General features: G+C 47.2%; 2 protein-coding genes across 4 annotated transcripts in view; one reads left to right on the top strand and one right to left on the bottom strand.

Annotated features, from left to right (window-relative positions):
* UROS (uroporphyrinogen III synthase) overlaps positions 1 to 16865 on the bottom strand; it is a 36793-nt gene extending 19928 nt beyond the window's left edge. The window contains exons 1-4 of one of the 2 annotated variants that reach the window (XM_073552775.1): positions 16728 to 16865; positions 10574 to 10651; positions 9265 to 9348; positions 3782 to 3872 (exon numbers count right to left, since the gene is read on the bottom strand). In XM_073552775.1, the coding sequence (XP_073408876.1) occupies positions 3782 to 3872; positions 9265 to 9348; positions 10574 to 10636 (238 nt within the window). In that variant the 5' untranslated portion in view covers positions 10637 to 10651; positions 16728 to 16865. Of the gene's footprint in view, positions 1 to 3781; positions 3873 to 9264; positions 9349 to 10573; positions 10652 to 16609; positions 16667 to 16727 lie in introns of those variants that run through there. The other variant, XM_073552774.1, reaches the window with a different exon arrangement.
* Positions 16866 to 16912: 47 nt separating this feature from the next.
* The window catches only part of BCCIP (BRCA2 and CDKN1A interacting protein), a 48911-nt gene continuing 40217 nt past the window's right edge, over positions 16913 to 25606 (top strand). For both annotated transcript variants that reach the window (XM_073552773.1, XM_073552772.1), the window contains exons 1-2: positions 16913 to 17077; positions 18978 to 19052. In XM_073552773.1, the coding sequence (XP_073408874.1) occupies positions 16913 to 17077; positions 18978 to 19052 (240 nt within the window). The remainder of the gene's footprint in view (positions 17078 to 18977; positions 19053 to 25606) is intronic.

The following is a 25606-nucleotide window of genomic DNA, read 5'->3' as shown; positions in this document are numbered from 1 at the left end:
TCTGAAGGTTCAGTGTCAGTCCCAGGCTTCCTGGATTAGCCTTCATCTATCTACGACATCACAAGATCCTTTAGGACTTGTTCACACAGTGCATGTGATGCTTTTTTTTTTCTACACGTACTTTCCGTCGTAAAATAAACCCAGTCTTTTACAGGAGCGGCAAAACGGAGATTTCTAAAATCTCAAGCCCATGTTGCGTATTTTTTTCCTTGCGTTTCAAGACGCAGCTCGTGAATTCTTTTAGCGGTTTTGTTGCATCTTTTACCCACTGAGATCAATGATCATCTTAAAAACTGCCGTAAAAAATAGTTGAAAGTTTTCATATTTTTTTAAGAATACTGCATCGAGAGAAGGAAGAGCGAGAGAGCGGCACTTAGGAAACCGCTATGAAAAACTCATCAATATGTGTCAAAAATACATCGAAAACGTGTGCAACGTACTTAACATTGTTCCCGCTGATATAAAGTGGAACAAAAAACTGCACAAATGCCACGTGTGGGTGTATACCATAAAAAAAAAACCTAAAATCCATTATTTGGGAATACACACTAATCTTGTAGGGTGATAAACTTATTTATTCCTTAGAGAGCTCTGGCACTCGGCTATTACCAAGCGTCGGGATAAAATGCCAGCAAAGTGCCGGAGGTACTTAAAGAACGTCGAATTAACACGGTCAATTAAAAAAAGGTCCTTAGCTAAAGTGACTGAAACACAAAAGGAAAAAAAAAAAACTCAAGTATGGAGAGAGTGTTCTTAGATTGACTTGATTTACAACACAGGGTAATTGCCTACTACTGGAAACATACCCCATGTATTTAAACAGATGGCATCAATCCCCGATGAAACCATGCTGATCATGTAAACAAGCGCCAGCCGAGGGAGGAAGCAGACGAGAGACGGGCAGATGAGGAAGAAGCTCTATTATACCAGGCGCAGTTACAGAGACGATTTCTTCTCGGTATTACACCTCACTCCTTCCTCCAGCATCTGAACAGCGTCACCTGTTGTAGAATAATATATACTTCATATAGAAGGATGTGCACTTACAACGGCCTGGGGGGGGGTGCAATGTGACAAGCAGAGGGGGGATGTAGAAGGCGCTTTTGCCCAGAAAATTATGTAGGCACAGATATTCCTGCCTCCCCAATCTTCTATAAAAATTTGCTGACAAAATTGTATCCCCACTTTGCCTATAACTTATGGAGGCACAGATAGTGCTGCCTACCAGTTCCTTTTCCTCTCTATAAACATGGTAGGCGCACATAGTACTGCCTCTTTGCTTTTGACTAAAAAAAATACATATATGTAGATTTTAACAGTATTACATTACTGTCTCTCTCTCTATATATATATATATATATATATTTTATAAACATAGGCACAGATAGTACTGCCTACCTGTCTCTAGCAAGAACTTAAAGGTTTGGCCGATATGAGATTTTGGCCACTGCCTTTCCGACCTGCAAGATAAGAAAAATAAGTTTTATTATACTCACCCGTTGGGGGTCCGGTCCGATGGGTGTCGCAGGTCCGGCGCCTCCCATCTTCTTATGATCGCCGCCCCCTGCTTGCTTCATGGCTCCCCGGCATCGCGCTCCTGTGCAGGCGTACTTATCTGCCCTGTTGAGGGCAGAGCAAAGTACTGCAGTGTGCAGATGCCAGGAAAGGTCGGAGAGGCCCAGCATTGGCGCATTGTAGGAATTTGCTCTGCCCTCAACAGGGATGATAAGTACGCATGCACAGAAGCGTGATGCCGGGGAGCCATGAAGCAAGCAGGAGGGCGGAATCGCAAGAAAATGGGAGGCCCCAGACCGGCGACATCCATTGGACCAGACCGCATTGGACCGCCCCCGGGTGAGTATAATTAAACTTATTTTACTTATCTTTCAGGTCGGATAGGGGGCTTATCTGATAAGCCCTGAAAGGCCATGGTCGCATCTTATAGCGGCCAAAACAGCTGACAGGTTCCCTTTAAGTTGGCACATACAGTGCTGCCTCCTTTTTTTCTTTTTTTTATTCAATCCAGAGCCATGGTGACTTGATGAATGAATGACCTGCAGAAGAACGATCTTGTGAAAGCCTATTTAAGTCTACCAGATGTTATTTTAATAGTATCATGCCATCGAGTTGCTGGTCTTCCTCTTCGCCTTGTTCCTTCTATTCTTCTGACCATGATGTCCTTCTGCAGTGAATGCTCCATTTCATGATGTGTCCAAAGTGGGCAAGTTGTAGTTTTGTGATCCTTGCTTTGAGTGACCCTCCTAGTCTCTCGCAAATAATAATGTAGACACAGACTCCCTCCCTAAAGATGAGAGAAAGAATGGAGCTCACCACGCCTCTCAATTATACAGGTAGCTGGGAAAGCTTGAATCGGTAGGTGCCAGATCTTGCTGGTGAAATGCAGCAGCAATTGAAGCAGGAAGAGGAGAAGTTGGCACTTCCATCAGGTAATATAAAATGTTGATAATCCTTTTTTGATTATCCATTAGAAACGAGAGGGTCACAAGGGAATTAAAAATGCTGATGTATTTCTGGGACAGTTCAGGGACCTGGCTGGGAAAGCAGCCTCAGTGACCGGAGATGACCTCGATGACATCACCGCAGCAGCTCATTCCCCAGTGGTTCTCAGCATGGATGGTCACATCTTGGCACCGTCCAGGTTGAAAACTGTTTATCCCCCAGACATGGATTACGGTATGGGAAAGAACAATGGAGAGTTGAGGGTTACTGTTGTTTTTTATTTTCTATTTATTACAGGTGGCCATGGCTTCAATGGAATGGGCGTTAGGTGAGTATAACTGTTTGTGATTTTTAAATAAAAAAGTAAAAGTGTGTTTTGTTTTTATTTCAAATAAAAGACTTGATTCTGGCTGTGTCTTTATTTACCATATAACTATAGGATTAGTAATGGATAGATGTCTCAGAAGCTTATCCATTACCAGGCCTTGGGTTGGAAGTCACCAGACAACACAAAGGTGACATCAACCCCACAAATATGAACTCCACTTGCCACCGCTACAGGGCACCTGGGAAGAGGGGTGCAAAGAGCCAGAATTAGCACATCTAATAGATGTTCCTTTTCTGGGTGGCTGTGGGCTGCTATTTTTAGTCTGCTTTAGCTTGGCATGTTGTCAAAAATGGGGGGGAACCTACGACGTGTTTTTTTTTTTAAATTATTTATTTATAGTGCAGGCGCCGGCTGATGAATAGTCCCACTAGCCACTGCCTGCTCTTGCTGGCATTAGTGGTAGCAGGCGTAGGTTGATGGGAGTAGTAGTCCCATCAGCCGACGCCAATGACCGGAGGTAAACTTTTTACCTCCGATCACTGCTGCGGGCTCACTCTGTTATTTGATTGCATGGGAACCGCGGCCCTCTTGCCGGCAGTAATGATTTTACCACTGATCAGAGACAGTGTTTGCTGCGCTGTCATGACAGTGTGGCAAACACTGAATGTTCGGGCCACCAGTTCAAGTGAATGGGGTCCGTGTTCGGGTTTGGTTACTGTTCTGGTACCCAAACCAAACTTCTTTTTTACCTGCTCGGTCGATCCTGCTGGACCCGAACATCCAGAGGTTCGCCCATCACTAGTCATGGGGTATCACATCTGCACTACAACGAATGCAGTGTGAGGTCCGAATTTCAGAATAAGGACTACGGAAGTTTGGTCATCAGGAATGACTGTATCGTGGACGAAATGAATGAGCACCTGACAGATACTACTAAATACAGCACATTAATTTAATCTCTTATGTAAACAGCTGAGTATTCTCAGGACTCACCATCTTTACTATTTTCCAGACATAATTTCACAGCTTCCACCGCTCTTGGACTGGTGAAAATGAGGCCAGCATAATTTTCAGGATGAGTGAGCTTACAATAAAATATAGAAAAGGAAAAAAAAGGAATAAAGCACAATTTTAGCCTTAGAATTCACGTGATTCACGTTACCTATGCACTGGATGAATAACAACTATATATACATTTATCTAATATATAAAGCCCAAAGTGTGTATGTATGTGTGTATGTATGTGTGTGTGTGTATGTCCGGGACTGGCATCCGCATCGTCGCAGCTACAGCCACAAAATTTAGCACAGTCACACGTCTGGACCCCGAGAGCGTCATAAGCTATGTTGTGAGGCGAAATTTTAACCCCGCGCGTTTCAATTTACCAAACAATTTTGCCCCTATCTAAATAATGGGGAAAAAGTGTGTGTGTACCAAGCCCCACCCCTCATTATGATGTCATAATGCCCCTATCTACATAATGGGGAAACAGTGTGTGCGTATCAAGCCCCGCCCCTCATTATGTCGTCATAATGGTTGCCATGGCGACGCTGATGTCATCATAGGTTGCAAGCCCCGCCGCTCATTATGATGTCATAATGGTTGACTATGGGATGGAGGATGTGTGATGGGTATATGGGAACGGGACTATGGGATGGCGGATATGTATATAGGCACGGGACTATGGGATGGAGGATGTGTGATGGGTATATGGGCACGGGACTATGGGATGGCGGATATGTATGATGGGTATATGGGCACGGGACTATGGGATGGAGGATGTGTGATGGGTATATGGGCACGGGACTATGGGATGGCGGATATGTATGATGGGTATATGGGCACGGGACTATGGGATGGAGGATGTGTATGACGGGTATATGGGCACGGGACTATGGGATGGCGGATATGTATATGGGCACGGGACTATGGGATGGAGGATGTGTGATGGGTATATGGGCACGGCACTATGGGATGGAGGATGTGTGATGGGTATATGGGCACGGGCCTATGGGATGGTGGATATGTATGATGGGTATATGGGCATGGGACAAAGAATATGTATGATGGGTATATGGGCATGGGACTATGGGATGGAGGATATGTATGATGGGTATATGGGCACTGGACTATGGGATGGTGGATATGTATGACGGGTATATGGGCATGGGACTATGGGATGGAGGATATGTATGATGGGTATATGGGCACTGGACTATGGGATGGTGGATATGTATGACGGGTATATGGGCATGGGACTATGGGATGAAGAATATGTCTGATGGGTATATGGGCACAGGACTATGGGATGGAGGATAATTATAATTTGTTATAACTAACCACAGTTAGTTACTATGCCCGGGCAGCGCCGGGCTCTTCAGCTATGGGCATGGGACTATGGGATGGCGAATATGTATGATGGGTATATGGGCACTCGACTATGGGATGGCGAATATGTATGATGGGTATATGGGCACGGGACTATGGGATGGAGGATGTGTGATGGGTATATGGGCACTGGACTATGGGATGGAGGATATGTATGATGGGTATATGGGCACTGGACTATGGGATGGTGGATATGTATGACGGGTATATGGGCATGGGACTATGGGATGAAGAATATGTATGATGGGTATATGGGCACAGGACTATGGGATGGAGGATAATTATAATTTGTTATAACTAACCACAGTTAGTTACTATGCCCGGGCAGTGCCGGGCTCTTCAGCTATGGGCACTCGACTATGGGATGGCGAATATGTATGATGGGTATATGGGCACGGGACTATGGGATGGAGGATGTGTGATGGGTATATGGGCACTGGACTATGGGATGGAGGATATGTATGATGGGTATATGGGCATGGGACTATGGGATGGAGGATAATTATAATTTGTTATAACTAACCACAGTTAGTTACTATGCCCGGGCAGTGCCGGGCTCTTCAGCTATGGGCATGGGACTATGGGATGGAGGATATGTATGATGGGTATATGGGCACTCGACTATGGGATGGCGAATATGTATGATGGGTATATGGGCACGGGACTATGGGATGGAGGATGTGTGATGGGTATATGGGCACTGGACTATGGGATGGAGGATATGTATGATGGGTATATGGGCATGGGACTATGGGATGGAGGATATGTATGATGGGTATATGGGCACAGGACTATGGGATGGAGGATATGTATGATGGGTATATGGGAACGGGCCTATGGGATGGAGGATGTGTGATGGGTATATGGGCACTCTACTATGGGATGGAGGATATGTATGATGGGTATATGGGAACGGGCCTATGGGATGGAGGATGTGTGATGGGTATATGGGCACTCTACTATGGGATGGAGGATATGTATGATGGGTATATGGACACTCGACTATGGGATGGAGGATATGTATTATGGGTATATGGGCACAGGACTATGGGATGGAGGATATGTATGATGGGTATATGGGCACAGGACTATGGGATGGAGGATATGTATTATGGGTATATGGGCACAGGACTATGGGATGGTAGATATGTATGATGGGTATATGGGCACGGGCCTATGAGATGGCGGATATGTATGATGGGTATATGGGCATGGGACTATGGGATGGAGGATAATTATAATTTGTTATAACTAACCACAGTTAGTTACTATGCCCGGGCAGCGCCGGGCTCTTCAGCTAGTATACATATATATCTACAAATCTGTAAAAGTCACTAGAATAGGATCCATATTAAAGAGAAGGTACTATAATTTTTAAGTTTGTATTAATAATTATTGATTGAATAAGCAATTATTTTGAATGCAAAATTAAATGCACTGGTTTAATATTTTTTTTTATTTATTACGGTTTTCTTCAGCCACTAGAGAATAAACATGGCAGCTTTCTTTCCATAAAGCGGTGGCTCACGTGGGTTGAGTTTGGTATTGCAACTCAGATCCAATGACGTGAATGGGGAGGTGATACCGCTCACAACCTGTTGGCAAGTGTGGCGCTGTATTTGAAAGAAAGACATGTTTCTTATAATTCTGGGCAACCCCTTAGTGAAAAATAAGCTAAAGGGGTTTTCCAGTTAGGAGCAAAACTGTCATCAAGTAATACTAAACTTCCACTGCTGCAGTCGCTAGCATTAGAGATCTTTAGCAGTTGCCACTCAGCTTTCCCAGACTACCAAATGTCAAATCTGCCTTATTCTACAGTAATATGCTACCCAGGGAAGCATTACAACAAATATCGACAGATTTACGTATCAGGGGTCTGGAAAAGAAGGGTGACAGCAAATGTATGGAAAACTTTTTGTGGTTGACATCCAGCTTTCTCAGACTCCCGGATGTAAAAATTACTACCCAGGGATACTCTCCATGAGTCATGAATAGCAATAAAGAACCTTTGGGCGCTTAGATCCCTAGAATAGAATCAAAAAGAGGTGTGTGTATAAGTAAAGTCAAACTTACCCCTGCTTGTACCAAAGTATAAAAAGCCTTTAATTAAATTCACCAAAACAGGGCATAGAAATATACATAGAAGATGCTCCACACCTTATGTACAAAAACTAATAAAAACCAGATGGACAACAATACAACCATGGTGCGACCACACAGGCATAAGGTAATTAGGACACAGAGCATCACAACGTGATAGTATTACATGTGTGAGGCTCCCAAATCACAAATGAACAGGAAAAGAGGTGTTTAAAGGGGCAATCAAACCGCAGATGTACAATTAGCGAGTAAACAAAGGCAAGTATAGGAATAAGTATGCACACCTCATATTGCCAAAATGACAGAGTAATGTTCCTTAGTATATTGCCAGAGACACATGTATTGCGGCAAAGAAAAAATAAAATTAGAAAAAACAACAGCCAGTGCTCACATGAGATTGAACCAAACCATCTTAACCATGTTCAAAAATGCCTGTGTGTCGCACCGAGGCACCGACGCACGTTTCGCTTCCTCGGGGGGCAATGTGATCTTGTGCTCAATGGGATCATTATATATCCCATAACATGAAGGAATCCCCAGTCGCGAGCATGACGGCGGGACTTCCAATGCCGGGCCGTCACTTCCGGCGTCCCGGGTACAATGCGTGTCAAGAACAAATGTTATTTATTACTACAAAATAAGTATATTTGCTACTCAGGAATCTGGGAAAGATGAATTAACAGCACCTGTTTGATTGAAATGGAGAACTTTGAGGGTTGAAATCCAGCTTTCCGACACTCACAGATGTCAAATTTGCCTTATTATAAATCAGCATGGATGCATTACTGATTACTACAAAATAGGATAATTTATCATTCAGGAATCTGGGAAAGCTTAGTAACAGTAGTTGTGGGATTGTAATGGAGAATTTTAGAGGTTGATATCCAGCTTTATCAGATTTCTGAAAGGCAAATCTACTACCTAGCGGTGTATTACTAAAACAACAGCAACATTTTAGATTCAAGAATCTTGGAAAATTGAATCACGGCACCTGAAGGATTGTGATGGAGATTTTAAGTGGATGACATCCAGCTTTTCTAGACTCCTGGATGTCAAATCTCCCTTAGCACAAATAAATACACAAGTTAATTATGCATTAATACAAAACAGATTTGCTGTTCAGGAGTCTGGGAAAGATGAATTACAGCATGTGTGGGATTGTAATGGAAAATTTTAGACGTTGACACCCATTTTACTCAAACCCCTGAATTATAAATCTACTACCCAGGAATGCTTTGCTACAAAATAAGCTGCTCTGCCATTCAGGAATCTTGGAAAGATGAGTAACAGCATGTGTGGGCCTGTAATAGAGACCCTTTAATGGTTGACATTCAGCTTTTCCAGACTCCCAGATGTCAGATGTGTCTTATTATATAGTGAGGAAATGATCAAAGGATGATTCACCATTCAGGAGTCCAGGAAAGAAGAATGATAGCGCTTGAGGGTTTATAAATGAGGACTTAGTTGGTCAACATTTAGCTTTTCCAGGCTCTTAAAATGTCAAATTTGCCACACTAGGCATCAATATAAGATCTATTAATTCATTACTAATGCAAAATTGCCATTCAGGAGTTATAGAAAGATGGTTGACATTATTTAGAGATTGCAGTGGAGAACTTTAGTTGCTGACATCCAGCTTTCCCAGACTCCTGATTAGTAAATCCTCTTTATCATACAATCTATGGGTGTATAACTGCAAAGTAAGCAGATTGGCCATTCAGGTGTCTGGAAAAGCTGGGTGACATCCATTGCAGGGGCTGTAATAGCAGCTGTGTTCATCTAATGATGAAAAATATAGTGCTTCATTCAATCTGCAATGCTGCCCAATGTGCCGGGGATTTCGGCTGGTGGGGGAGACATTACATTGGCCCTTTGTGGGGCTCATGTTGCAGTAAATATTAGGTTACGGGGACTTCATCCACCAACCGAAACCTAATAACAAGGGAAAGCTGGATTAGGCACGGTAATAGAATAAAGTGAGATTATACCTTGTCGGAGAGATGCTCCAGGGACACAAACGTAAAGGATAACACGGGGATTAGTGTGGTCTGATATCCGTGTGAGGACAACTCCTAGGATGGAAAAGAAAGCGAGATCATTTATGAATTTCAGGACGTTGATGGAACTGACTCACACTGCACTTTCCTGACCAGTACAGAACGGAGGTAGAACCAGTAGGAATTGGTTATGGAGCCCTATAAGATTGGCGCATATGTGGTCCATCCTCTTGAATCGCCATACTCCAGGTCCTCTCTTGCCCTTTCCTCCCTCAAAACTCCAGATTTAGACAAACGGGGTCCAGATAACCAAATTTTACCAAATGAGCACTTCTTAGTGCAGAAGCATGAGAAAAGCCCCTGTGAAAAGAGAAGCCCCTGATAAAGCTCAATGATCTGCGAAACCGTCCTATGAAATATAGACGTCAGCCAGTGAGAAAGCACAGACTAGGGCGACACGATACCCTGTGGGTATAGGGTTTTTTACACTTTTTTTTTGCGCAGATTCTGACTCAAAAAAATAATTACATTGGTAAACGCTTTACATCCATTTAAAAAATATTTCCATTGAACTGAACACGAAAAAGGTTCCTAGAGCGCACACGTCGTGTCAATATTTTGGTGAGTTTTTGGTGCATAATTCATTGCAAAATGAGCATTTTGGATGGGGTTTTATCACGTTAGAGGAGGGAAGGTTTTTGCCACAAAAAACATGATTTTGCTGTATTATATTAAAAAACAGATCAAAATTCACACGTGAAAAACACCTCAGAAGAGTAAAATAAATAAGTAAATAAAAATCAAATTTTTTTTTTTTTCAAAGATTATTTTTTTTATGTGGATTTTTTAGCTTAAAATTTCCACATCATAAAACACAGTATGAACATAACCTAAAGTCCCGCATACACGTTAGATAGTTGTGGTCCGGGTCAAGTCCCATCACTCTTAGGGGCTCATTCACCTGTCTGATCTTATGAGAAAAACGGACTGATTATTCTGATCACAGTGAGTCACAAATATCATACAATTTACTCGTATGTGGAAAAAAAAATGTGAAAAAAAATTACACCTTCTCCTTTCTGTCTGTGAAAATCGGACTGCACTTGGATGTCACCCGAGTGCGGTCCGATTTTTTTCACGGACCCATAGACTTGCATTCCTAGTTTTCATCCGCCATTCAGATGATTGATAGTCCAGTATTACAAGGAGGGCTCACCTCTGGCGGACCCAGATCAAAGGATCAATTTTCCTGGCAAGAAAAGGTAAAAAGTTTCAAAAACTGTTTAAAAATGTTTCTGACCTGTACATAAGGATCTGAGGCTTCGTCACCGCTTTTTGGGTCCTTTAGTAGCAAAATTTTCATTATGGAGGATGAGTTCTGAAAAATACAAAGTGATAGAATCAGGGTCTGCACCTTGTGCTGGAAAGAAGGGTCTGTGGCTTTACAAACCAACAAATGGCAGAGATATATACGGCTATGATGAGTAAGGAAAAAACTGAGGAGAGGCCACCGCCCGCTGATACCGCACCCCGTGCTGCTCCCTGCTGATACAAGAAATGTGTAGGAAAATATACAGACTCACAAAATTACTAATTCTGCAGAGCTGCTCATTTTGTCATCCCCTTTGACGGTTATTCCATTTTTGGGGGTTTTTCTTCTGTCTTTCAAGAGTCATATCAATTTTTTTAAAATTATTTTTTCCATTTATACAACTGTATTGGAGGCTGACCCGTCAACTTAGAAAATGTATTTATGTGGACAAATGGGAGAATACGACCTATTAATTTCTATAGGAGATTGTTGTGAGCATGCTCCGTGATTTCGGCAGAGGTCATTGTGCAGGGCTGTGGAGGAGGTGAGCTGTGACATTGTCTATGGTGGGTCCTGTGTTATCAGTCATTGTACAGGAGGAGAAGGTGAGCTGTTATGATGAGTCACCGAAGGAGGAAAAAACAAAATACCAGCTAAGTCCAGAAAAACCAGAGAGGTTGGCAGCTATCGGATTGCAGACCCCTGAACCTATCCACAACAACTAGCAGTAGCCGTGGGGGGTTCCTACGGTGCCCTAGACCCCTCGATCACAGCCGGAGAGCTACATAGCCTAAAGACAGAAAGGGAAAAAACTAAACTGCCCCAGAGCAGACCCCAAAGCAATAGGCAGCCCCCAACATATAATGATGGTGAAGCAAGATGAAAACACTAACACAGATAGAAAGATAGGTTGAGCAAATGATGGGGCCCAAGCTAACTACATAGGACAGGATAGGAAAGCTGCTGTCTGCCATCCGCAAAAACCCTATCAAAATGAGCCAACCGACTGATAGGAAAAACAGGCCCTGAAGTCGCTAGGCTTCAAAAGACTATATCAGCACTCAGGTATATTCTGAAGACAGAGCAAAAGATCAACAGATCAGAGACAAAAATGGAATTCAGCTCCCCCCCAGCCGGGGATGGCAGAACTCCCAAAAAACAAGGCAAAACAAAACACAAAACTGAAGAGTACAAAGCAGAGCAGAAAAACTTAGCTTTGAGACGCAGGAATCAGACTGGTCTCCAAGAATCCAGCAGGAAAATCACCAGCCAGGAAGAAGGGCGTCGGCAGCCTTATATCCAGTCCTCAATTCCAGCCACCCAGTTGTCATCTAGCTGCCCAGGTGTTTGGTAATCAGTCTCACTACCTTCCTTCACCAGAGGAGGGAGTTCATCAGACCTCAATGGTGAAGGGAAAAATGAACTCACAACAGTGAGCTGTGACATTGTCTATTGTGACTGGTGCATCCTGTGTTATCAGTCATTGTACAGGAGGACGAGGTGAGCTGTGATATTGTCTATTGTGAATGGTGGATCCTGTGTTATCAGTCATTGTACAGGAGGAGGAGGTGAGCTGTGATATTGTCTATTGTGAATGGTGGATCCTGTGTTATCAGTCATTGTACAGGAGGAGGAGGTGAGCTGTGACATTGTCTATTGTGAATGGTGGATCCTGTGTTATCAGTCATTGTACAGGAGGAGGAGGTGAGCTGTGACATTGTCTATTGTGAATGGTGGATCCTGTGTTATCAGTCATTGTACAGGAGGAGGAGGTGAGCTGTGACATTGTCTATTGTGAATGGTGGATCCTGTGTTATCAGTCATTGTACAGGAGGAGGAGGTGAGCTGTGACATTGTCTATTGTGAATGGTGGATCCTGTTATCTCCTGTATACACACGTGGTCATAATTGCTGGTACCCCTCGTTTAATGACAGAAAAACCCACAATGGGGACAGAAATAACTTGAATCTGACAAAAGTAATAATAAATCGAAAATGAACAAATGAAAGTCAGACATTGCTTTTCAGCCATGCTTCCACAGAATTTTGGTACCAACCATTTTGACCACGTGTGTACAAGAGCGTGCAAAGCTTTTAGGCAGATATGGAAAAGTGCTAGAAAGTAAGAAGCTTTCAATAGTATAAATATTATAGTTTATTTATTATCAATTACCAAATTCAAAGTGAACGAAGAAAATAGAAATCTAAAATCACATCAATATTTAGTGACCGCCCTATGCGTTCGTCAATTATTTGAGGTATACTTGCACACAGGTTATGAAGGAACTCGGCAGGAGGTTGCTCCAAACATCTTGGAGAACTGACCCCAGATCTTCTTGTGTGGATCCATGTGATCCCAGAGAGTCTGGATGATGGGACTCTGTGGGGGCTGCATCATCACTTACAGGACTCCTTGTTCTTAATGACACTGTCTGATTGTAACTGATAAAAAACCCACTATTTTTGAAAGCATTCTTACTGTGCAACATTTTATTTTTTGAGGCACACGTCCTGTACATGAGAGGCTACCTCTGACAAAAGCCAAAAATGGGATGCACAGATTACAGGAGTACAGAGCATGGCTAAATGTTAGTCAATCAGATGTGTCGGTGATTTGTACCCGCTGGACGGGAAGCGGGAGAACCTCCTCCTACCTGACTGCATCCGCAGCGCTTATTTAGCTTAGCCGGCCTGGTGCGATGTTACACGGCCATCACAACTCAATAAAGACATGGCATCAGTCCAGCTCATCAAAAGAAAAGCCGCCGATACTGGGAGGCAGAAAATGGCTCTCACGGCTCCCATCTGGTGGTAATAAATTACCAATGTGGCTGATGGACCAGGTCCTGGGAATCGATTCACACCAACTCTAGTGAATATGCAAGTGCAAATTTTCCACGTGGGAAAAAAAATAGCAGCAAGGATGAGAATAATGAGGCCAGAAAATAATGGCCGGCTTTACATATGAGCACATGGGGCTGCACAGAGACCTCCCCTCAGACAGTGGGAGTAAGCAGATGGGTCCAAAGAGGGGTACTAACCCTGTGGCTGGACTCTGAAAAATGGCTCAACCCCTCCTCAGACAGGCTAAAAAAAAGAACATGAACTTTTCCCACCCCCAAAGATTGGCCCAAACCCCTCCCATCCCTGAAAACCGGCCAAAAATAGGGCATAGACCGCTTAAATCAGGACCCAAAAAGGGGCAGCAACCCTACGCAGATGGGCCCAAAACGACACCATCCCCTCCCACCCTTGAAGACAGGCCCAAAAAAAGGGCACCAACCCCCCTCAACCCCGCAGACAAGTCCAAAAGAAGCACCACCCCTACCCACCAAAGATGGGCCCCAAAAAAGGCACCAGCCCACCAACAATCACAGATGGGCCCAAAAAAGGGCACCAGCCCCCAAACTCCTGCAGACGGGCCCCAAAAATGAGCCAGCGCCTCCCACCTCTGCAGATAGGCCCAAAAAAGGACATCGACCCATCTACCCTCAACCCGCAGACAGGCCTAAAAAGGATGCCAACCCCTGCAGATGGGCTCAAAAAGGACTCCAACCCCACTCACCCCCGCAGACGGGCCCAAAAAGGATACCAACCCCTGCAGATGGGCCCAAAAAGGATACCAACCCCACTCACCCCCACAGATGAGCCCTATACAGATGCCGACCTCCGCCAACCTGCAGACGGGCCTAAAAAAGATGCCAACCCCTTCAGATGGGCTCAAAAAGGAGTCCAACCCCACTCACCCCCGCAGACGGGCCCAAAAAGGATACCAACCACTTCCACTCCCACAGATGAGCCCTATACAGACGCCGACCTCCCCCAACCTGCAGACGGGCCCAAAATGGACGATGAACTCCCCCAACCCGCGGAAGGGTCCAAAACGGGCACCGACCTCTCCCACTTCCGCAGACGAGCCCAAAATGGACGGCGACCTCCCCCAACCCGCAGACGGGCCCAAACCGGACGCCGACCTCCCCCAACCCGCAGACAGGCCCAAACCGGACGCCGACCTCCCCCAACCCGCAGACGGGCCCAAACCGGACGCCGACCTCCCCCAACCCGCAGACGGGCCCGAACCGGACGCCGACCTCCCCCAACCCGCAGACGGGCCCGAACCGGACGCCGACCTCCCCCAACCCGCAGACGGGCCCGAACCGGACGCCGACCTCCCCCAACCCGCAGACGGGCCCGAACCGGACGCCGACCTCCCCCAACCCGCAGACGGGCCCGAACCGGACGCCGACCTCCCCCAACCCGCAGACGGGCCCGAACCGGACGCCGACCTCCCCCAACCCGCAGACGGGCCCGAACCGGACGCCGACCTCCCCCAACCCGCAGACGGGCCCGAACCGGACGCCGACCTCCCCCAACCCGCCGACCTCCCCCAACCCGCAGACGGGCCCGAACCGGACGCCGACCTCCCCCAACCCGCAGACGGGCCCGAACCGGACGCCGACCTCCCCCAACCCGCAGACGGGCCCGAACCGGACGCCGACCTCCCCCAACCCGCAGACGGGCCCGAACCGGACGCCGACCTCCCCCAACCCGCAGACGGGCCCGAACCGGACGCCGACCTCCCCCAACCCGCAGACGGGCCCGAACCGGACGCCGACCTCCCAAAACCCGCAGACGGGCCCGAACCGGACGCCGACCTCCCCCAACCCGCAGACGGGCCCGAACCGGACGCCGACCTCCCCCAACCCGCAGACGGGCCCGAACCGGACGCCGACCTCCCCCAACCCGCAGACGAGCCCGAACCGGACGCCGACCTCCCCCAACCCGCAGACGGGCCCGAACCGGACGCCGGCCTCCCCCAACCCGCAGACGGGCCCGAACCGGACGCCGACCTCCCCCAACCCGCAGACGGGCCCGAACCGGACGCCGACCTCCCCCAACCCGCAGACGGGCCCGAACCGGACGCCGACCTCCCCCAACCCGCAGACGGGCCCGAACCGGACGCCGACCTCCCCCAACCCGCAGACGGGCCCGAACCGGACGCCGACCTCCCCCAACCCGCAGACGGGCCCGAACCGGACGCCGACCTCCCCCAACCCGCAGACGGGCCCGAACCGGACGCCGACCTCCCCCAACCCGCAGACGGGCCCGAACCGGACGCCGACCTCCCCCAACCCGCAGACGGGCCCGAACCGGACGCCGACCTCCCCCAACCCGCAGACGGGCCCGAACCAGACGCCGACCTCCCCCAACCCGCAGACGGGCCCGAACCGGACGCCGACCTCCCCCAACCCGCAGACGGGCCCGAACCGGACGCCGACCTCCCAAAACCCGCAGACGGGCCCGAACCGGACGCCGACCTCCCCCAACCCGCAGACGGGCCCGAACCGGACGCCGACCTCCCCCAACCCGCAGACGAGCCCGAACCGGACGCCGACCTCCCCCAACCCGCAGACGGGCCCGAACCGGACGCCGGCCTCCCCCAACCCGCAGACGGGCCCGAACCGGACGCCGACCTCCCCCAACCCGCAGACGGGCCCGAACCGGACGCCGACCTCCCCCAACCCGCAGACGGGCCCGAACCGGACGCCGACCTCCCCCAACCCGCAGACGGGCCCGAACCGGACGCCGACCTCCCCCAACCCGCAGACGAGCCCGAACCGGACGCCGACCTCCCCCAACCCGCAGACGGGCCCGAACCGGACGCCGGCCTCCCCCAACCCGCAGACGGGCCCGAACCGGACGCCGACCTCCCCCAACCCGCAGACGGGCCCAGAAAGTGTGCTGACCCCCCTCAAACCACAGACAGACGGTACTGAAAAGGACGCCGCCCTCTCCCACCCTGCAGACGGTCCAAAAATAGGACGGACCATAGAGGAGGGATACAAAGCACTTAGAAGTACTGGAAATGTGTAGAAGGCCTGAAAATGTGCCCAGACCTGCTCGGGGGATATAAATGGGTAACAAAAATAAAGTGTAGACTATGGGCAAAAAAATATTCTTAACACTAGGGGGGTGACAGGTGAGAGAATCCCTGCCACTGAGGAGATGGACAGCCGCACTCACCGCCTCCTCTCCTCCGCCGCCTGTGGGACAGTCCATCTGTACCAGAAATAAGGGGTGTCTACCTCATACACCAGAAGAGATCAGAGAAAAACCAGAAATAAATGCCTTTTATATTCACCTTTTTTATCCACTTTCAATATCACTATTACACACAGTCACGAATAATAAAACACACAATATTGTAGCCGATAAGGTGAGAAATAACGATTCGCACACCCCCCTCGATGATGAATGGTAGAATCCGTGGAACTTCCTGTTTACTTCCGCTCTGAACAGCACGCCGGGCCTGGAAGACGGAGCAGCATGGCGTCCAGCGCGAAGCGGAGAGCTGTGGCCTCACAGCAGCGGAGACAGGACGACGACGAGGAGGAGGAAGACCTCGAGGAGGAGATGGAGGGAGAAGACGACGAGGACGAGTCTGACGACATCGAGGACGAGGAGTCCGAGGAAGATGAGGAGCTGCATGAGGTGAGGGGGCTGAGGGGCAGGCGACTGTTACTGCCGGCTGTGGAAGTCCCAAAATGGTGCTTATTTCACGTTATCCATAGCAACCAGTCAGATCTCAACAATGCCAAGGCCGTTGCTAGGGGGGAGCGTCCTGGGCGTTGCTAGGGGGTGAGCGTCCTGGGCGTTGCTAGGGGGTGAGCGTCCTGGGCGTTGCTAGGGGGTGAGCGTCCTGGGCGTTGCTAGGGGGTGAGCGTCCTGGGCGTTGCTAGGGGGTGAGCGTCCTGGGCGTTGCTAGGGGGTGAGCGTCCTGGGCGTTGCTAGGGGGTGAGCGTCCTGGGCGTTGCTAGGGGGTGAGCGTCCTGGGCGTTGCTAGGGGGTGAGCGTCCTGGGCGTTGCTAGGGGGTGAGCGTCCTGGGCGTTGCTAGGGGGTGAGCGTCCTGGGCGTTGCTAGGGGGTGAGCGTCCTGGGCGTTGCTAGGGGGTGAGCGTCCTGGGCGTTGCTAGGGGGGGGTGTCCTGGGTGTTGCTAGGGGGTGAGCGTCCTGGGTGTTTCTATGGGGCGATGCCAGGATGTCAGAGGTTTGACCCCTAGATCAGAGCTGTATCATTACATCTGACACACTGAGAATTCTGCTCTAAGCTTCGGTGGGGGTGTGGTCTTCTTCCCACTGAGTGTTGTTGCTTGCTTATGATTGGTCAGCATCATACAGGGAGCAGAAGCACACGCCCCTAAGGAAAGCTCTCTGGTAATGCCCACTCAGACTGATGAAAAGTTAACTCCTTACGTATCAAATTCTTTAATTGCGTTAGTGTCCCCAGACTAGTCGGCCCTCTAAGCATGTTATTGCGCCCCTGTGTGCCTGATAACTTTCCTTACAAGCGCCGGCTACATTGCAAACACCATACCTACCATGCGCATGCGCGCTGCTTCTTCCCTGTTCATCATTGAGCCTCTGAAGCTGCGTGTCTGTGTCCTGACTTCAGAGAGGCGCACTGTGCATGATTGAAAGTCTCTGTACGTTCAATCATGCGCAGTGCGCCTATGTGACGCTGGGACGCATACACCCGGCTTCAGAGGATCAAAGATCGAGGAAGAAGCCGTTCTCATGCACCAGGTAAGTATGGCGCCCACAGGGCCGCAATAACATGCTTAGTGGGCTGACTATATATACATAGCCAGAATTGTGGTTTAGAAAGACTACCATAGTCCTGAATAGAAGGGCGCTCCTGAAATTGTTCAACCAGTGAATAAAGAGCATAAGAAGCTTAGAACCCAAATACTGAGTATATGAATATGGACTGAGAAAAGTCACATGTCCTGCTGATCATAAAAATACAAATTTTTATTTAAATCACTTTAGAAAAACAAAATATCAAAATAGACAGAATTGTAAAAAAAACAGGCAGACAACCATAAAACCATGAGGCGATAGTACAGGCAGTGTTATGATGTCCATGGGGGAATTGCTGGCACGTAAATACAATATCCCAATACATAGATTGGTGTCAGTAAAACATATCCCCTATGAATGGCTGGGAACAGGACATGTGACCTTCCTCACTTCATATTCATATACTCGGCTCCTTATGCTCTTTATTCATTAGTGGTCCGACTAGTCTGGGGACACTAACGCCCCCTCGACTACTCAAAGCCCTCATTTACATATCATAAACGGACTTTAGAAATACCTTATATGTAATATAACACAGGGACTGTTAGGCAGGGTGTCTACGTGTGCAGACGCAGCTGCTGCTGGTGGTACGGGGGACCTGATAGGTTCTGTTTAAGTCCCACCTGGTAAAACCTGCTCATTCATTTCTAGGGGAGAAAAAAAATGCGCACTTGTAGCTTTACATGACATCTAAAACTTTATATGTATTTCTAAATATCTATTTATGACTTATGAGTCTACTTGTTTCTAGGAGGTGAATGTGGAATTTGAAGCCCATACTATTTCTGATGGCGACCACGACGGTATCAAGAAACTCCTGAAGCAGGTAAGAGCTTGGAATCACTTCTGCTTTAATGTGATGTCACGGAAAATGAGAGTTGTGCAATGATAGGGGGAATAGTGATGGATCTCAATCAGGGCTGTAGAGTCATAGAGATGGCGGTTTGGCTTACTGACCCCACAGCCCTGGTCTCAATGAGCAGTCACCCGTAGGAGACATCTTTCTGGGTAGAAAAGACATTAAAAGGGGTTGTCCCAACAAAAAAGTGCTCTTTTTATCAATAAAGTAAAATTAAGCTTTTTCACCCCTTATGGCAGTGGTCTCCAACCTTTCTGACCTTGAGAGCCACATTCAGCACTGAGTGAGGGTGGTGAGCCACATCCAGCTCCCGCCCCCTCTCAAAGTAGTGTCAACCAAAGCCTCCATTACAGGTATAATCATAACCAAAGCTTTTCCACTTAAATCACTCCAAAGTACACAGAGATCCAGGGGTTCCCACAATACCCCCATTCAGGATTCTCCCATCAAGAACTCCCAATACACTGTCGCACCCAGCTTTGAGCATCTCCTCTAACAGGTAGTACCATCCTCCAGCGTACCATCTCTAAACCCCAAGACAGTATATGTGCATCCAGATCTGCACTTCTGTGCAGGGCTACTCACAAAATTCACCATTTTGAGATGTTCTCTTCATACCTCATGCTAGACCTGGAGCTAACGCACCAAGCTTGCAGACATTCGCAAGCCACAATTCATGGAACCGCGAGCCACATGTGGCTCCTGAGCTACAGGTTGGGGACCCCTGCCTTATGGCCTCCCTCCTTCTGTCGGATAAATTCAAACAGCGTGTGCCGACAATCGGGTAAAGCCCTCGCTGCATGGCTGGACAGAAGCCTTAGGGTCCCGTTACATTTAGCGATGCACCAGCGATCCCGACAACGATACAACCCGGTCAGGATCGCTGGTGCATCGCTAAATGGTCGCTAGTGAGCTGCCACACAGGAAGATCTCAGCAGCGACGCAGCAGCGGTCGTTACTTACCTGTCACACGCAGGGATGATGTCTTCCGTCTGCGTCCACGCGTCGCTTGTCGGCGCCCGCAGGAAGCCGCTGACAAGATACTGCCCAGGACGTTCTTGCGCGATCATCGATAACCAGCGAGGGAGCCGGTCAGAGGTAAGTATCACACATAGCGATATCGCTAGCAATATTACTGCCGCGTCACAAAATTGGTGACACTTTAGCGATATTGCTAGCGATATCGCTATATGTGAAGCCCCCTTTATACACGATGCAGCAGGGGCACAGTTCATTTATCTCTTGCAGAGCAGCCTTTTTCTTTTTTTTTTTTTTAAATACATCCAATTGTGAAAATACAAAGTTTTCCATTATCTATCAGTTAAGTAACACTTTTGTTCATGGGACAGCTCCTTTAAGAAAATGTCTAAAAATGGGAAAATGTGGCTGCATTCTTCAAGTGATCTATTGTTTAAAGGGAAGGTGCCATCCAAAAAATTTTTTTTCAGCAATTGAAAAAATGTAAAGAATTAATGTTTACATTTTCTTAAAAAATATTATCATTTGTTTTTAATTTTGAAAAATATGAAAAATAATTATAAAAAGTTTGGCATTTCCACTTGTTAACACTAGGGGGAGCAGCTACTGAAATCTGGCACAAAAACCTATGACATCTAGGAACACAGTGAGCAGCCATTTTGATGGGGCCTGCAAAGTTACTGACTGTCTTTTCATGTAAACTCTGGATCAGAACGGCCATCAATCAGCCTGATCCAGACTTTGCAGGCAAAGACCCCATTCCCCTCCTCAGATCCTGTCCTGGCGATGTGTGAAAGCGAGGCGACAGGCGCAGTCCAGGGTGACACTGGGAAGCAGGCTGGGGGGGAATGGAGCCATACAGTAATGATAAAAATGAGACCCCTCTCTTCAGCTGCCTCCCCAGCCCTCCCCTGACTGCACCTATTACCCCTGACCTGTGTGCAGGTGCTCAGCCAGAACCACCCTAGAATGGGTCCCCTTTTAGCAGATAATACTGCCACAGTGTTCTCACATAATACCGCCATATATTTCACACATAATACCGCCATATAGTTCATACCACCATGTAGATCACACATAAAACCAGCAGGGTGACAGCAGCACAGAGTATTTCAGGAGAGCAGTATCACACGGGACAGGATTAGATACATGGCTCAGCAGACAGCATCACACAGGATAGGATTAGATACACAGCTCAGCAGACAGTATCACACAGGAGAGGATTAGATACACGGCTCAGCAGTCAGTATCACACAGGATAGGATTAGATACACGGCTCAACAGTCAGTATCACACAGGATAGGAATAGATACACAGCTCAGCAGTCAGTATCACACAGGATAGGATTAGATACACGGCTCAGCAGGCAGTATCACACAGGAGAGGATTAGATACACAGCTCAACAGTCAGTATCACACAGGATAGGAATAGATACACAGCTCAGCAGTCAGTATCACACAGGAGAGGATTAGATACACGGCTCAGCAGTCAGGATCACACAGGACAGGATTAGATACACAGCTCAGCAGTCAGTATCACACAGGATAGGATTAGATACACAGCTCAGCAGTCAGTATCACACAGGATAGGATTAGATACACGGCTCAGCAGTCAGTATCACACAAGACAGTATTACAGATATGCCCACACTGGTGAAACTTCCAGCCCCCCCATACACTAGACTATGGGCTGTATATGTCACTGTCCTCCTCAGACAGCCATAAAAGGGAAGGTGTCAGATTACGGAGATCACTGGGGCTGTGAGTGAGGAGGCGGAGACAGAGCAGGAGGACGCTGGAGCAGGAAGCACAGGGCCGAGCCTGGAGTAGCAGGACAGAGGAGCATAGAGGAAAGTCACCCGCACTCACCACTCTCCATCCTCCGGCTCCAGTGAGCGCTTCTCTCCTCTGCTGACCACCTTCTCCATATCTACAGCCTCTCCTCACAACACAGGACCTGTTATGCCACAAGTGGTCCTGTGATAGAGGGAAAGTGGAGCTCAGCAGATAGCACTGGGCTACAGTAAAATGGCGCCCAGCCACACCTACAGCAGTGAATGGTGCAGCCCACAGGGGCGTGCCCAGTTCTCTGCTACTGAGGCTGCAATGTGCGGTCGGAAGCCGACCGCAGTCTCCTATGTCCAGGGACGGCCATATTTGCAGACTGTATAAGTCCTCCACAGATCTGCAAATCAAGATGGCAGCGCCCAGTGACTACATTAAAACATTATTACAAACAAACCATAAATCCTAGTTAGTACAACATTTGCTAAAACAACATGTTTTGTTACTTACTATTTTTTTGCAAATTATATAAAATTACGGCACCTTCCCTTTAAATCAAATTTTTGTGTTAAATGTATTTTTCAAACATTTTTGACAGTGTTTTTTTCCCCCATATCGTTATTTTTTTTTGTGTTAAAAATAGCAAATAAGGTATTGTGATAGAGGATGAAGGTTTGTGCGCACCATATTGGGGACTTCTAAAGTGTGCTGCTGGTTAGGAGGCCTCATCACCCCACCTAACCCTGTGCAGCCCCCCTTTTGCTCAGGGCTATAACTACAGGTTCCCTGGTCTCTTATCTGACTACCTGACAAGGATTGTCATCTACTGTGAATGATCCTTCCTATACACAGACCATCTGCGCCAAGTCCATCTTTGGATCCTCCATCCTATGTTTCTTCTTTGAATATACACCCAATTAAAAGGATCATTGTAATCTTAGCTCCTTGATGCTGACCTCCGTCATCCGTTTTTTGAGAACACAGTTGACACTGCTTGACATTCACTTAAATTGTGCTTCACATATCTGCTGGTATAATGCCTTCTAAAGGCTCCATCTCTCGGCAAAAGAAACATCCTCATGTAGTTAACAAATTGGAGAAATACCTGCCTCTGAGGCTGTGGCCTTTACTCAGCACTCTCATCCTGCGGGTGAAACCTCGCCAGACATCCTGAGCGACACTCAGAAAGTTCTGTAGGCAATCCACCAATGCCAGACAGCTCTAACTAGAATCAACGAGCTCAAAGTTGACATGTGGATCTGGCTTTGTGATGCCCAGAGAGCGAGTGACGGGCAGAGCAACAAATAAACACTATGGAAGACTGTATAACTCCCACGGTATCAACCATCTCCTCCACTGTCAAGACTCAGCCGGACACCCTACATAGCAGAATGGAGGACCATGAGAACAGACTACGTTGGTGCAACCTGAGAATTGCAATGAGACCCCTGGCTCCGACAGCCTCTCCGAGGAGTTTCATAAACAATGCATGCAATGCACTCCAGTTCTAAAGTCCCTCTTTGAAGAATCTATCGAGAAGGGCCCGCTACTGGCGTCTATTCGGGAGGCAATAATAGTTGCCACAGCCAAACCTGGTAAGGACCCCACCCTTTGTAATATCGAAATCTATCTATATGAAGCACAATCTGATATAAAAATACTAGCTATAATTTAGCTATTTGACATTGGTCTAGTATCCTGCAGATTCTTCATGGGGATCAAACTGTATTAATATCAGAAAAATCAAAGGCCCTTAACATTCGACCTCTGTTTACGTCCTTCCAGTCAACCAGTGAAAATGGAGGGTGGGGACAAGAGCTGCTCTTCTAGGATATCAGTAAGGCTTTTCACTCTGAGTTGGAGCTCCTTTGGGCAACGATGTGTAGGATTGGTTTTGGACCTCTATTTACTAAATAGTTTAAACTTCTATATACGGAACTGGTTTCGCGTATATGGGTCAATGGGTATGTTTCAGACTGATTTTCCCTATTCTGGGGCACCCGATAGGGAAGCCCACTATCGCCGATATTATATATCCTTGCAATGGAGCCATTGGTGGCCATTATCTGCTCTAGCCTGGAGATCACCGGCTTCATACTAGGCCCCCTTCATGATGAAATTAGTCTGTTTGCAGATGGTGGGGGAGATCTTGTGAGCGCTTTTAAGTGGAATTCATCCATTTTCATAACCCAGAGATCTCCCATCCACTACATGTGCTACTTTGCTCCTATACGAGAGCCTCAGGAGTCTCCGCCTGATACCCAATTCTCAGGCAGGCCCTTGTGGTCTGGTCTGCAGAACAGAGGTTGCTTCAGTCCCCTTCATATGACAGCCACACATGTCAATTCTGGAAAGTGGTCCTATGTTTGAAATGGCAGGATTGATCTACCGCAGTCAGCTCCTTCCAGATCCTAAAAGATGAGCTACATCTTCCAAACAATTACGTTTTCTGTTACCTATAATTGTAACATGCCCTTCCAGCCTTTTTTCTGGATCCACCGCCTGTCCCGCGAGAATTGCTCTTGTCCCAGGTGCTACTGGATCCACTGAGGTTTGGGCTTATATCCCACTTACTGCCTTTGCTGACCGCATTGCGTTACCACTATATGACTTGACAAGAAGCAAGTGGGAGACGGGTATAGGACTGATAAATGATGGGTACTGGTAGGTCTCCTTGGGAGCCCTTAGACATGTTTCAACTAACTATACTGAAAGAGCCACATAATTATTTAGTCATTACTGTCTAGCATGCATAGAGTACAACGTGAATTCTGGGGCGAGTGCACCAAATGTTGCTGGGGCTCTCAAGTTTTGTTTCATCATCTGTTTGATTTGCCTGGAGATTAGGGGATACTGGGCCCAAGTGGTTCAGCTCCTACACTACCGCAGGGGAATCTCCATTACTGATGAGTGATGACCCTTATACTTGTCTATTTGTTGACTCTGAATAACACCAAAGCATTGTAGATAGATTGGTGCTGGATTAAAGCCCACAATTTTTCCTTGAACTGGAGTGCTGACTGTGCTGGGGTGGTGTCTCAACAGGGGGACAGAGGGCTTTTGGAGCCACCCTTTCTTCTCTGTGGTCTTTAAACCCACCCTTTATCATCCTATCTAAACCCCCCACCCTTTATCATCCCTTCTCACTAAATAGAGATAGACAGACATCAATGACTATTGTGTAACTTAGTTTATTTGGTCTGATACGGTATTTTTGTTCCTGTTAATAACATATTTAACATCAAAACTTTAATTTGCTGTATCCTTTCCTTTCCTTTATATCTCCTCCATAAACTTTTTGGTTTAATTAAAAAAAGATGGAACTCCTGCAATAATCGCACCAGAAACTGGGGCTTTTTGGTCTCTAACGTACCGTTGCTTCAGGCAATTCACATATACATTAGCTGCAATACAGTGATTCCTACCCTATCTTTTGTATTGAAGCATCTAATGAGCGTGGGCAAAGGTCGTTGTAAAAAGAGGGACAGCCATGATATCAACTATTGTGATTGGTGTATTGTTGTTATCAGCTGTGAAGAGGTCTTACCTGTTGTAATCCTGCCTCTGATAAGGAGCCTGTTGAAAATTCTTCGTAGACGGTCTTAAAAATCCCAGTATTGTGTGAGAATTGCAAGATGTTACTAATTTTGTTTTTTTTTTTTAATGAAGATCGTTCTATGAAAATCTAAATTGACATTTTTTTAAGTACATGTACCATAAAAATCTGATTTACTTAGTTGGTAATTTTTTGATGATAA

The sequence above is a fragment of the Dendrobates tinctorius genome, unplaced genomic scaffold, assembly GCF_039654945.1.
Source record: "Dendrobates tinctorius isolate UK_male_01 unplaced genomic scaffold, ASM3965494v1 ptg000196l, whole genome shotgun sequence".
Taxonomy (NCBI): domain Eukaryota; kingdom Metazoa; phylum Chordata; class Amphibia; order Anura; family Dendrobatidae; genus Dendrobates; species Dendrobates tinctorius.
This window is presented reverse-complemented; position numbering and strand designations above follow the sequence as displayed.